The following is a 13,998-nucleotide window of genomic DNA, read 5'->3' as shown; positions in this document are numbered from 1 at the left end:
GGTCTGCACTGGACATGGCACCATTAAATGGCATCATAGCGACGCCTCCTACAAATATAATTTTCTGGATCCTGAATTTAAGAATTTTGGCATTGCCAAAGTTAATATTTACCTGGTTGAATCTTCTTGTAAAAGCAACAACATTTGGGGCGAGGATGTGCTTTTCTTTTTTGTTCCAACCACAACTGGCGAGTTCCTAGAATAAAAAACAAGAAGCGCATCAGTCTAGTTGCCTCTAACATAAAAGTTTCACAGACTTAGTAAGTAGTACAGCAGTAGTTCAGTAGAGAAGTTGCTGTTCTGACATGGGAGGACTAACAGTCAACACTATGTTCACAATGTTCTCAACTCAAGGCTTTTGGGCCAACATGTTGGTTTGTTTGATCTGTATGAAAGTTAATCTGTGTACCACACCTACGGAAGGACCCATGTAGTTCAGGAAAAATGAGAAGATGCACATTTATTTTCAACAAGCTTTTGGATTGGCCGGCACAAGAAAGAAGGGGCTGTCAGTGATAGCACTATTTAGACAAACAGGGCAAGTAAGCCTTGGCATGGAACAGCTATGAGATGTTCAGACAACGGATTTTCCACCCCCCTCTTCTGTTGAATGATTTGGTGCAGACTGTTCCTAGCATGGTATGTTGCAGGTTTTTTCCAACAGAAGGAATTCATAAAGAGGACTAAAGCCAACGGGCGGTGTCAAAACCATCCCTGGACGGGGAAGGAGAGTTCCCGTTTGTTTAGCTCAGTGGAATTCTGTGCTGTTACAGCAAGTCCAGTTTAAGCTGTTCATTTTGTATGCCCAGTTTCTGCTCAACCCATCCCTTCCTTTTAGGAACATGCAACACTTCTCATTAACTCCTTAATATTTTTTTATTATTGAATTTGCTGGAAAGGGGATATTATGAGGAAAACATGAACTAAATTCTTCCATTACAGTCCAGGATCCAGAACCAAAAAACAAAGTTTTACAAATGTATTCTCCTCCAAAGACCAAGATTTGAGGTTGCCTCTAGGTGCACCATATCCTGAAAGCCCTAAATGTGCCTCTGATGACGTCTTTACAAAGATCCGAAAGCTTGAGAGCTCTGAACAACCCAACTTACTTATAATTAAATGGCACTATTAATATAATAGCCCTGTGTAGAAAGACTATCTCCAGCACATGTTCCATCTTAGCCTTAAATAATCCTTGTTCTAAAAACCCTTGTAAATTTGCCTCCACTAACATAGAAAGAAACTAAACAGATACTGTTCCAGTGAGAAACAGGTAGACATTCAGACATGGCCAGAGATGAGAAGGTGGGATCAAGGACATTTTACTGGCCTCTAAGTGTGGAATTCCATTTGTATCTTCAGGAGAAGCTTCAAAAACCTTTCGATTTAACAGGCTATATTTTTGAAGATGGCCATCTACTATAACAAGATATTTATTTTAACCACCAAAAAAATCTACTGATTGCCCAATCTGCTTGGAGGAAGACCATCTGCTGGTTGGTATTACCTGCTTAGAAGCCTTGTTGCCTTGAATTTTGGATTATACATTATCCTTTCTATGATGGAGAGACCTGGAGTTGGGGAACTACAGGTGCTTATATGTTGTCTCATTAAAACAGTGTGAACTTGATTGACTAGCACAGGTGTGGGAAACTTGACAATGACTCTACATGAGGACATGTTGTGTAACAAATAGGTGTCAAATGACCCAGAAACCTACAAAGTGGTGAAGGTAAAGCAAAAGTGCCATTATAGAGACAGACTAAATCTACTGACCTACTGTTAAGCTACACCATTCATAGATTTTAACCAGCTCAATTAAGTAGAACATCGCAGGCTCTGCAGACCAAGCTACCACTGTTTCAATAGTACATGTAGATACTGCTTTCTATGGTAATCACATTGACTAATACACCACGGAATTTAATTACAATTCTAATTGATTATGCAGAATTTATTGTAGGTTTAGAATCCCGGGAACCTCTTCCATCGGAAGAGATTTCTACCCTGCTTGGTTTTTCCTATGGAAAAAAGAAGGAATCTAAATTTAGACAAAGGATCTAAGCAAACACTGGAAAGACTGACTGGGTTCGGGTTTGTTAACAGGAAGATGCTACAGTAAATGTAACATTTGTTTGTCAGTTTCCATGTGTTGGAATGTCCTCCTGGATTCACATGGAGGCCAGAGGCTTCAGGGATGGCCAACGGAAATGGCATAAATGTAAAACTTGTCAATGGTAAGGGGTAACTCAGCCTGGAGATTAGTGTGATTTTTCATAGGAAGACTATAACTAAGCTCCCTTCAGGAGACACGAGGCAAGACGCTGGTGGCTGTTCCCAGAGAGACTAATGAAATGTGCTGAGCAAAACCAAATGAACTACTCATGCCTCTGCCATTAAATCTTTAGCTGGGCTATTTGAACAAAGGTGTCTAAAGGAATTCAATCATTTAGGCACGTCGGACAAGCCCTCATTTACTACTCCTCATACAGATCCAGCACTTCATTTTAAGTCAACCCTCCCTCCTCTACCAACAAACATACATTTTAAGACTCAGTGACATCAAATGATTTCGCAATAAGGACAAATGTTAACACTTGCTAGGGCAATACTTATAAGTCTGTACTGGACTGACCAGAGTAAATATCTGTTCTACCAATAGTAAACTCCATCCGGTGACAGGAGAGGTACCTTCCATCAACTTCTTTCCATATCTACTTCTTTGGTGCATCAATGAAACAAAAAAGCAACATTACAGAGAGGTCCAGATGCATGGCCAAATCATACACAATTCGACGATGGAAACCTTCATAGCAACAAACTTGTAGTCACCTTACCTTGCCGACAGCAGAACTCCAGCCAATCTGGACAGCACTCTACAACATCTTGAAAAATGCTTTCATTGCTACATCAAGGCACAGACCACTAGAGTGATGTCCAGATGGTTGGTCCATGGTTGGAGGAGAGATAACTCCAACCTCAACCAGACTATGACCACCTGAAGAACCTAATGCCATTGAACAGCACAAGCTCAACTAGTAAATGATAATCTTGAAGACCTTGAAGTCACTCTTGAACAGCATTATGTATTGGAAAACTTATACAAGGTTAACTCTCTATGGGTAGTCCCTAGTGGGGGCTAATTATCCAACCGAAATGCTTAGTTGTTCTTTCGCTCTTTGTCTGGCTGCAAAACTGTAAAACTATGCAAAAATATTAGAATCTCTGAACTCAGATTTGCCCCCTGGGCATCTTGAATATAAAAATTTGAACTTGTTCCAGTCATCAACCCTACAGTGAACTGCAATAAAGTCAAGTATCAGCACTCTACAGTTGGGTTTATGAGCACCAATTTCCAGCTGACATCCCAACATGTTACTCTTTTCAGGCCACGTAGAGGTTTTGGAAGGCCTCTGGTAAGAGAAGCTGCAGCATGTTTTGATACTTTTGTTTAGCGGATACATAAACAGAATAACTGTACGTACCCACGCATTGGCGAATCCAGAAACTGCGCACAAAAGAATGTAAAAGACTCGTAGCCGACAAATTACATTTATGGCTTTTCCATTCCACGACACAGAAGCCGAGCACAAAGTACAAGATCAGAATTCCAGGAAATCGAAGCTAGTGCAAACTATCCAAATAACCTGCCGATTTGAACAAGTATCAAATGTGGTTTGGAGGCCATTGTGCATTTTCCTTAAAACAGTGCACTTTGTACATGGTGCATTTAAGGACGCCAAGGAAATGAAGGGCATAGATTAGGGAAAGTGCTTTTCAGCTAAAATTTCTTTTGACATGTTTACATGTCATTACAGGTTCATACAAAAAGACTGCTCCTGCAAAGAGACATGGCCATACATAGTATAATATATAGGCAAAAGTATCTAGACACCTCCCTGTCTAACATCTCATGCCAAACCAAGGGCATCCATAGTTGGTCATCCCTGTGCTACTATAACTGTCCCTACTCTTCTGGGAAGGTTCCTACTAGATGTTGCAACATTATTGTTGAGAGTTGCTTGATCAGGCTTGACTCAAATTTGGGACTCTAGTTCAGGGGTTCAATGGAGTTGAGATCAGGGTTCTTAAAACCATAACAATGTGTTTTATATGATCATCGAAACCAAAGGTAACTTAGACTTTTCTTTATAACATGTTAGTTTCTCTTTAAAGAATACTCACACCCATACAGTATATGCAACCAGCTGCTACTTTCCTATGTAATATACACCAAGTAGTGCCGAAGCCTGTGAAACTGCACAGTGAACAAGAAACATTATCAGATATTAATCCAATTCCCCAATGTAAATTGTGTTTTTTCCTGCGATATGAGTGGTTGGTGTTTCCGCAAATTAGCTGGGTTCCATGGAGGATTTAGGGCTTAAGCATTTGATACCCCCAACATGGATTTACATTATAGTAGTTATAGTTCTCCTTGACGGATTTACTGCACCAGTAGAAAGTCTGATGACATTCCAATATCAACATGCAGTAATATTATACAGCCTAACATATGCTCTAGGGTTTTGCTCAGTGTAATCCGGGATGACAAATTAATCAGGAGCTGCTAGTCCCACCAATGTCAACGGTAGTATGTGTGGAGTTCCCCGCATTCCTTGAATATCTGCCACTTGGAATAGATTCTATTTGAATGGAGTCCCTACAGCAGAAATGCTGAGACTCTGCCACACAATTGGGCATGGCCATTTCAATGGAATCTCCAGGAATTGATGGTTTTGTGTTGCCTTGTATTTTGGTGAATCCAAGTGACACTACACCAAAAACATTTTCAAGAATCTGAGCGAGGAATCAAAAGCAGGACAAGGACAAAAGTAGGATTTGTTTTCAAAACCAAACTTTCTGAAGTATCTCAAGAGCCTGTCCTTGATACAGTCAATAACTTGTATGAAGGTAAACTGACTCTAATCCACTGGTGTAGATTCAAATCCAAGTGAGCATAAGCACCAGCCAAGATACATTAGCAGCCATGGTTTCCAAATTGTTGGGCTACCCCCCCCCCCCATAGAGAGAGGGGACTCAATCTGAAGGCTGATTTGGGAATGAACTCTATTTGCTCTCCTAGATTTCTCCACAAGCATATCTTAGATATGGACCATCTGAAATGTATTGAGATGAAAACGTACTTGCTGTCATACAGACCCTTGGGCAAAAAAGACTGATGACACCAATGTTTTTCAATATCTAAAACCTTATTATGGAATAAAGGGGGCCCTGGAGAATGGACCTCTCAGAAATACTGATGTTAAAGGTTTCGGTTCCAAAACTTTTAGAATGTGCAGTAGTCAACAGAGTCATGGAACTTTCCATCCGGGATAAACACAAGAAGCTTAGGTGATGAGCTGATGAGCAAGAGAGGAATATGGGTACATACAATCTCATGCTGGGAATCATTTGACATACATTTTGTTACTGGTCCTCACACAGTGCTATAAACATTCTAATGTTCTCTAGAACTTGGTGTAGCCCTCTAATGAGGCTACAGCTTGGTCTATGTCACTGCATCTTCTAATACTTGGGGGAATTATGAATTTTCCTCTAACGCTGCCAGCTGGTCCACTAATACATTCTACCGCTACAACTAAATAGAGGGGATTAGAACCATCTTGTAGCCAATGCTGGTTACCCATGGAAAAACGGAGTGAAATGTGCCCAAAAACAGGGGGGAAAAAGTCTTGTTTGCAGCTCTGGGCATCCTCTGGCTTCAGGAGGCCACAACCAATATGGATCCTACCATGGAACACAGCTGCTTCATATAAAAAACACAGAAACCATAAAATAGAAACATATATTTCCAAACGATTAAGCAACAAAGGTTACTCGAGGATAACTAATCTGAAACTTCCACGTGGCATCGATACATAGCCACAGGCCACCCAAACCAGACATCTAGAAAGCTAAAGATATGAAACACGCATTTTCTCTATAACTTTCCAGGTTCATCTCTTCAAATTCTCATTATGGAAGTTTCTTTATACTCTGAGTGGTAGCTAGTCATACATTAGCCATAGGAACGATTCTGTGGACACTATGGGCTTATTATGGCCTTTGCAGCAGGAACGCAGTGGCTAAATGGAGATATTCTGAGCAGCACAAGGGCTACTTTATTATCCCTATCTAATCATTTCTTCCACAGATGGTCAGCATACTTAATCACACAAAGTCTGCCAGGTCCATTGGCAAAGACATCCCTCGGCTTTATTACTCACCTTCTAGGATTTCTCAAAAATATCATGAAAATAAAATTTCTAACAGATGAGAAAAAGCTTGTGGAACCAATGAAGAACTTAACGCAATGGAGATCCAAATTCCCACAGCTCTGAGCTCTGCTCTGTGACACGTAGCAACGGAGATGGAAGGGCCCTCTTTGGATCGTATGAACGGGGCTCAACAAATATATTGATGGTGTTGGTTTAGCGATGCAAATGGTCTTTATTTTGTTAAGCGTTTGTTTACACCGTGAGATTTAATGGTGTATATCCTGTATGGCAGCTGTAATAACTTAGCCTTAAGTGCCATGAATTCATCATGCTGTAGTACGGGCAATTAGGCGGTAATGTAGCTGAATTAATAAGCAGAACATTGCATTCATGCCCAATAAATACATCTGATGTATAAACAGGATATTAAGAAAGTCGACCTGCAGACTTATAATGTGGAGGCCCCAAATAATTGAAACTTGAGTGTTTTCTTGGAGTCGATTCATCCAGACTTAGACGAGGCATTGCGGATGGTCGGATAGGGTCTTGCAATAAGATTCCTTCCCAGTCTCCAATATAAAATCAAATCAGCATGGTAAGCACTGGCATCTTATAGTCCATTTAATAAGCATTTACTGTGAGTAAGTATCCAAGAATGACCCATGTCACAACTATTACATTTCATGACCCATATTACAACTATTACATTTCATGATTAATTAACCTTACTATTTTAATAGACTTTTAGCTGGCTTGGCATGGTGTATCATGTAGGCTTACTCTAAGTCAATGATCCCCAACCAGTAGCTCGTGAGTAACATGTTGCTCTCCGACCCCTTGGATGTTGCTCCCAGGGACCTCAAAGCAGGTCATATTATTGAATTCCAGGCTTGGAGGCAAGTTTTGGTTGTATAAAAACCAGGTGTACTGCTAAACAGAGCCTCAATGTAGGTTGACAATCCACATAGGTGCTACTAAATGGCCAATCACAGCACTTATTTGGCACTCCAAGAACATTTTTCATGCTTGTGTTGCTCCCCAACTCCTTTTACATCTGAATGTTGCTCACAGGTTCAAAAGGTTGGGGATCCCTGCTCTAAGTAGTAGCACTGCCCATACCAAGTACAATGGGGTCCCTGTTGACCAAATCTTGGTCTATGTATAGGACCAAAACTAGGCCTCCATGACTACTTCAGGGGGGGATGTCCTTTCGGATATTGGGAAGGCCGGGAAATTCTATTGGTAGAATAAGATGATAAAGTCAACATATGAAGAGAAGGGGTAAGGTGTTACTGAGTTGCATTACATTAATAAAGGTAAAATATAAATGCCATGCCATGAATGCCAAGGACTCATAGCCTGTATGCCTTGGTCCCAATATCAATGTCACAGAAGGGGTTACCCTCCTTACCCTGTTTCCCCGGAACGCCTGACACATAATATGCACGCTTAGATGCAGAGCTTTCTGCCTAATTTTGGCACCCTGTAATGCAATTCAATCGCAGCGCATAGCTGCACGCATGGCCTTCAAAGAAGAAGATATAAAAAGAATTAAGAATAAACATACTGAACATATTAAATATAAAGCATCAGCTGCTCTGGTTTGTTTTTATGTGCATTGGCACAGGGCTAAAAAGGTCCAAAGGAAGGCAAATGTTAAGTGGGGTTACGCAGGAACAGCCCCCTATGTTTGCCTGTACAGGGAGAAGCCTTATATATTTTATAGAGGGCTTCTTATCTCTCCAATCTTATCCATTAAAGACGAAGTTGTTACTGTTAAATATTTGCGTTGCCCCTAATGTGCAGCCAGGAGAGGCCGGGGTACTTTGACTTCACTGTGAGCCTTTTACAAGCTGCGAAATAGAAACAAAGGGTAACACCACAGTGTAGTCAAGGCCTTTGAGAGAGCTCCAAGTATTATGTATACTCTGCGGAATGCAAGGGTTTTTTTTTTTTTTTGTCCAAAGTTCATAAGAGATGCTTACATCAGACCTCCGCTAGACCGCTAGCATTACGGAACGATTTACGCCTTCAACAACGTTCAAGGAGAAGTGGGGGTGAAGGAAATGTTTCATAGGCCAGTCTCTTAACGATCACCTAATCCTCTTGGAGTTTCTCTCCTTCCCCGAGGACCTATTTTCTTACATAACTAAATCAGATGGATTTTTCACGGACGTTCCAAAGTCAACTTCTCGTTTTACATGGACTAGATTTTACCATTGGAATTTCAGTTTGGAATGTTGGGGTTGCCACTTTCTGATCCTTGCCCAAACATAAACCCAAACCATTCCTCATGTTGTGCTTACTTGAAGCAGATACCTAGATTATTTCTATATTTATCTCACCTGGCTTGATCTCAATTGCAGGTAGGCTGATTTATTAATATTCTGAATCTCCGCCATAGGAAAAAAAATCTGAAACCCATCAAGTTTTTTTTCCCCCCACAGTCGAGGCTTTCTAAACTCGAACGTCGTATATATAAGAAGAAACTCAAATCTTGAAAACTCGATAATCAAGAACAAAATGAAACTGATCACCTTAAAAATCCCATTATTCCCAATTTCTGAAAAATTGACTTGTTACAAAAATGTTAAAATAGCTAGAATGTTATTATTATTATTAACATGTATTCCAGGGGCAGATTTATCAAGGGTCGAATTTCGAAGTGATAAATACTTCAAAATTCGACCATCGAATGGCTTTACTTCGAATATCGAAGTTTTTTTTCAACAAATTTGACCGTTTGCGGTCGAAGTAAAATCGTTCGATGGAACGATGGAATTCTTTCGAATCGAACGATTCGAAGGATTTCATCCATCGATCGAACGATTTTTCTTCTACTTCACAAAACATAGAAAACTGCTCTAGAAGGTCCCCATAGACTAACATAACACTTCGGCAGGTTTAATTTGGCGAAGTATTGAAGTCGAAGTTTTTTTTAAAGAGACAGTACTTCGATTATCAAATGGTCGAATATTCAAACTATTTTACTTTGAATTGAAGTCAAAGTCATAGTATCTTATTCGATGGTCAAAAATTACTTTGAATTTCAATTTTTCTTACTTCGAAAATTCCCTTGAATTCACTTCGACCCTTGATAAATCTGCCCCTTAGAGCGCCAACATATTGCGTAGCGCTGTAAAACACACCACCCTTTGAAGTATATAGAAACAAGCCAGGTATTAGCTGCCGAATTTCAACACTTGATTTTGAGATTCGATTTTTTTCTCATAAATCTTCAAGATAGTGTTAATTTGTGGGGAAAACTTAATTGCCTCAACAATCACATTTTTTAACAAATAAATTTGATGGAAAAAAAACACATTGGTTTTAAAATTAGAAACGCTGCGTCCATTGTCTTCTACAGAAACTTGCCAGATTTTAGCGGAAGAATTCTGTTGATTCAAATTTTTGGAATTTTTTTTCAAAATATGAGCTTGGAAAACTCAGATTCCAGACTATTCACAATCGGGCTTTTTTCACAGAGATCTTCTAAAATTGTAATAAATCAGAACAATGGACATGATAGAAGAGAGAAGGAAGTGGACATAAAGAAATTTAGTATTTTGCAGCCTCCCAGATAAAATCAAGTCAAGGCTACTTTTCCCAAAAATCTATAAATCGAAATGCATGTGATCACCAACCGACGGACGAACTTGTGGGGGTGAATGCCAAGTCTTTTGAAGACCACTGAAAAACCCAGAAAAACCTAAAACAAATCTTGGACTTTTAAAATAAAATTACAGATCAAAATGTAGGATTGTAATTAAAATTCTATCCATTAAAATAATTAAAATTGTATTACAGTTTAATATAAAACTTTCTTATTTCATTTTATTGTATTAAAATGTACTAATATGATATCTGGAAAGCAATTTTCCCCTCCCCTATTACGAGTTAAAGTTTACATCACACTTAAGCACGTTGGCTTTCAAGATCATCTACAGTACGAGACTAAGTCTTTAAAGGGGACCCGTCACCCAAAAAAATTATTCAAAATCCTATTTTATCACATTAGTCAAGCAAAATGAACTTTAATTACACTATATAAATTATTTGAATCTTGTTTCCTTCAGTCTGGGAATTCAAAATGATAGCAAGCAGGCAGGAGCCATTTTGTGGACACTGTTTTTAAGGAAAGCCTTGTATCATCTCAGAATCTTGTTTGTCCACCAGAATAGGGGACCTGATGTCCATCCCCATGCACTGGCTAAACAATTAAATGTTAAAGAGAACGGGGATATGTGGGGAGAGCAGTGACATCTAGGAAGTGCTGAATGGAAAGTGAAAGTAATTGTCTGCCCTGCCTCTATGCCACGGGCATAGAGGAGGGGCAGACAATATTTGATTGACAGCTGAGATGTTTAAATGAGCTTACAGCAGCTATGAATGCTTTAATAAAAAATAGAAATTGGATTTCATGTTTAATTTGAAAAGGACTTTTATTATACAGATTTTTGTGTCTGGGTGACGGGTCCACTTTAAGGATTACTCCAGGCTTGATTTCCGATCCCCCCGGTTATAATGTCATCATTGTGCCTGACCTAGAGAAGAAACAAGAGCGGTTCTTGTGTGATTTCCACACACGTACTAATGCGCGCTTCGTTGGGCTCTTATTAAAACCACTTGGCCACAAGCATTAATAAAGTGGCTCTCATAAAACTGTCAAATGAAAATGACTTTCACAGAGCAACAAACCATCCACCGGCTGAGTATGTGAAAAGGAGGTCTTGTTGTGGTGGTTTAGGTCTCGGAAAAGTACTTTATAATTGAGAACATTTTCATGTTCTCGTAACTGAGCAGGTTATATGACCTACACTGGTCTATTTTCCTTTAATGACCCCTTACATGCTTGAATTTTAGACTTGCTCCAAGCAGTTAGAACATGACCTTACATTTATCTCATTCATGTATACTTTCCTCTTTTCACCTATAACTTTTTCGATCTCCCTTACCTGTGCCTAAAGCTACGCCACTCCATGGAGGACACCATGTAGACGCTCATATGTAGACATAATTAGCTTGATCACAACGTGCCCACCACCAAGCCTTGTTTCTGGCCAGGTGCAGAGTTCATAGGAGGTTACTAAAAGCCATGAAGACATATTGGGGCAAGAACTTATTTGCATAGGGCTACTGATACACCTTTAAGAGCAGCTAATAAGGATTAGTTCTACGCCAATGTCTTTATAAAGGAGAGAAGCAGAGATGGGACAACTAAATATTCAGGAATAGAATGTGACCCCTAAAAGGATGAAGAACCTATGGTACATCACCTCTCCTTAAAAACATTTCAAAGAGGCTCTCTGTCCTTCAACAATCTGTAATGGGGGGAACATTTCCCAAGTCTCCAGTAAGACTAATAATATTAGATATGAAACCAAGGCTCCTCTGATATCTGAAGAAGACTGGACTCATTGGAAGGATGAAGAGAACTACTCCTATAATTAATATCTTATATCAGGGTAAGGCAGTTTTTGGTGCCTTTTTGGAGCTTCATACACATTACTACAAAAGGAGTCCTGAGATATGGTGGAACCTTCACTGGTTATAGGTTCCTTTTATGTGGAACCTATGACTGTCAAACCCTATAATGAAACAGAATAGAAATGGTTCTGCGTAGGTTGATATGTATAACATACAGAACTCTCATAAATCCCCCACCTATATCCAATGAAAATGAAGCACATAGCCAACAGGACCACTCTTTCAGGAAACACAGGCTTAGCCAATAACAACAGTTCTCTGTAATTACTACATTGAGCACTAATTAGGGACACCTTCCTTCAGTGCATTTGACTAAAGCTTCTGGTAAATATATTATGATACAGCACACGCACAGGCGTTGATCTGCCCCAACACTGTGTAAAGCCAACTGTATTGTAGCTCTGCTACAGCTAAAGACTCCTTGGAAAGTCTGGTAGGATCATAATGGATAGCCTACTTAGAATGAAATGAAAAAGCCCTTCATCATTGCATCTAAGAAGGGGAATGCTGAGCTCTAAGTTCTCCTGTGTGGCTATGATAATATACTGAGCACCAGGCAGGAGCAGAGGGTTTAATAGGATTTGGTGTGGGAGAGGGGCAGCTGTGTGATGTTCCTAAGCTTAGCTCACCGAGTAATGTGATACTTGCACACTTCCCCCAGAGCTGAATGCAATCACACTGAGACACAGAGGCTGAATTAAAACTAGACGGACCAACGATAAAATTAGTCATTGGCTCTAATCAGTGCCGAACAGGGACCATGTTTGCATTCACTTTCCTACGGCCGTGCCAAGCTTTCCCTTTACTGTCTGTACCTTTTCCACCCTCAGTCTTCTGCTTTCACCATTGGCACCTTTAAAGGCCAAACAGATGAAACATTTTATGATCCAGATTGTTCGACCACACTTTGTGCCGCTGCAACCTCCCGCCTCCCTTACAGTCTCCTTTTTATTCCATACGGGAAACGAATGAACAAATGATCCTTTTCCACGTCTATACCTCATACCCACTTTCCTTAGTTCCTAGTAAAGGCAACCCTACATATGATACTAATGAATTCTGCTGGGACCCAGATCAACTATTTCATTTTCCTTCATGAAATGCCAAGAAATTAAAATATATTTTACCTAAAACCAATCTTCCAAAAAAAAAAAAAAGGGAAACTCAACGATCATCTTACAAGTTTTCCAACCCAAGAAAGATGCAGGTGCCAAGAGGTCAGTCATTTACATCAACATAGCTACGGGTTAATTATTGTTACGGATGAGAAGTGGATTTTAAACTGGCTTGTGCTCCATTCTAGTCCGACAATACATGAAAACAAGTGTGAGGACCCCCTGCCTGTCCAACTCCTCATATTCAAAACAAGGGGATTAAGATGAAGTTGCCTCTTCCTTTGCTGCTATAACTGCCCCATCTCTTCTGGAAGGGTTCCTACTACATGATGAAAGGTTGTTGCTGGGAGTTGGTTCCATTCAGCCACAACAGCATTAGTGAGATTGGGCACTGATGTTGGGGATCAGGCTCCCATTCATCCCACAGGGGTTCCGTTGGATTGAGGGCTCTTGGTTGAGGTTTTTCCCATTTCAGCAAACCCATTCTCTACGAACCTGGATCTGTGCATGGGGCATTATTATGCTGAAACTGTTGCACAAAGTAGGACACACAATTGTCAGGAATGTCACTGTACCTGTAGCCTCATGGTTTCAATAGAACCAAGGGTCCAGACCATGGAAACAGCCCCAGTCCATAGTTCCTTCTCCACCAACAAATACTGTTGGCATTAGCCATTCATGCACATAGTGTCCTCCTGGCATCTGCCCAATCCAGACGGCTACATGGTGAGGTGCCATTTATCTAGTGGCATCCAATGAGTCCAATGAGTTTACCACCCATAGAAACCCCCCGCTCCCTATAAACAGTTCTTGTGCTGACATTGCTTATGGTGGCAGTTTGGAGTGTTCCACATGAGGTCGTGGCAATTCAGATGGAATGTCGGGATACTTTGGTTGAACAGATTTTTGTAAGTGAGTTGGAGCCAGTAAAGCTCTCATAGCACATACGTGTGCCTTGTGCCTATTCCTCCTATACTCCTCCACTCCCAATAACCCTTTTCTGGTAAAATCCTGCCATCGTTTTCCTACTTTTACAAACGTTTCCATCCGCTTTCTATCAGACTGTAAAAGGTTCGGAGGGCGCCGCACCCTCTCTCGACGCGCTTATCTAAAATATAAAGTCTCTAAATATCGATACAACTCGGGCTGCAATAATTATGCCCTTAAGTGGTGAT

The 13,998-nt window shown here is 40.3% G+C and overlaps 1 protein-coding gene across 2 annotated transcripts in view; it reads right to left on the bottom strand.

Annotated features, from left to right (window-relative positions):
- Positions 1–13,998, bottom strand: part of LOC108698168 (ras-specific guanine nucleotide-releasing factor RalGPS1) — a 183,120-nt gene that overhangs the window by 125,629 nt on the left and 43,493 nt on the right. For both annotated transcript variants that reach the window (XM_018229456.2, XM_041572316.1), the window contains exon 6: positions 113–196. In XM_018229456.2, the coding sequence (XP_018084945.1) occupies positions 113–196 (84 nt within the window). The remainder of the gene's footprint in view (positions 1–112; positions 197–13,998) is intronic.

This window comes from Xenopus laevis, chromosome 8L (assembly GCF_017654675.1).
Source record: "Xenopus laevis strain J_2021 chromosome 8L, Xenopus_laevis_v10.1, whole genome shotgun sequence".
NCBI lineage: Eukaryota > Metazoa > Chordata > Amphibia > Anura > Pipidae > Xenopus > Xenopus laevis.
Note: the sequence above shows the minus strand (reverse complement) of the source record. Positions and strands in the feature narration are given on the sequence as shown.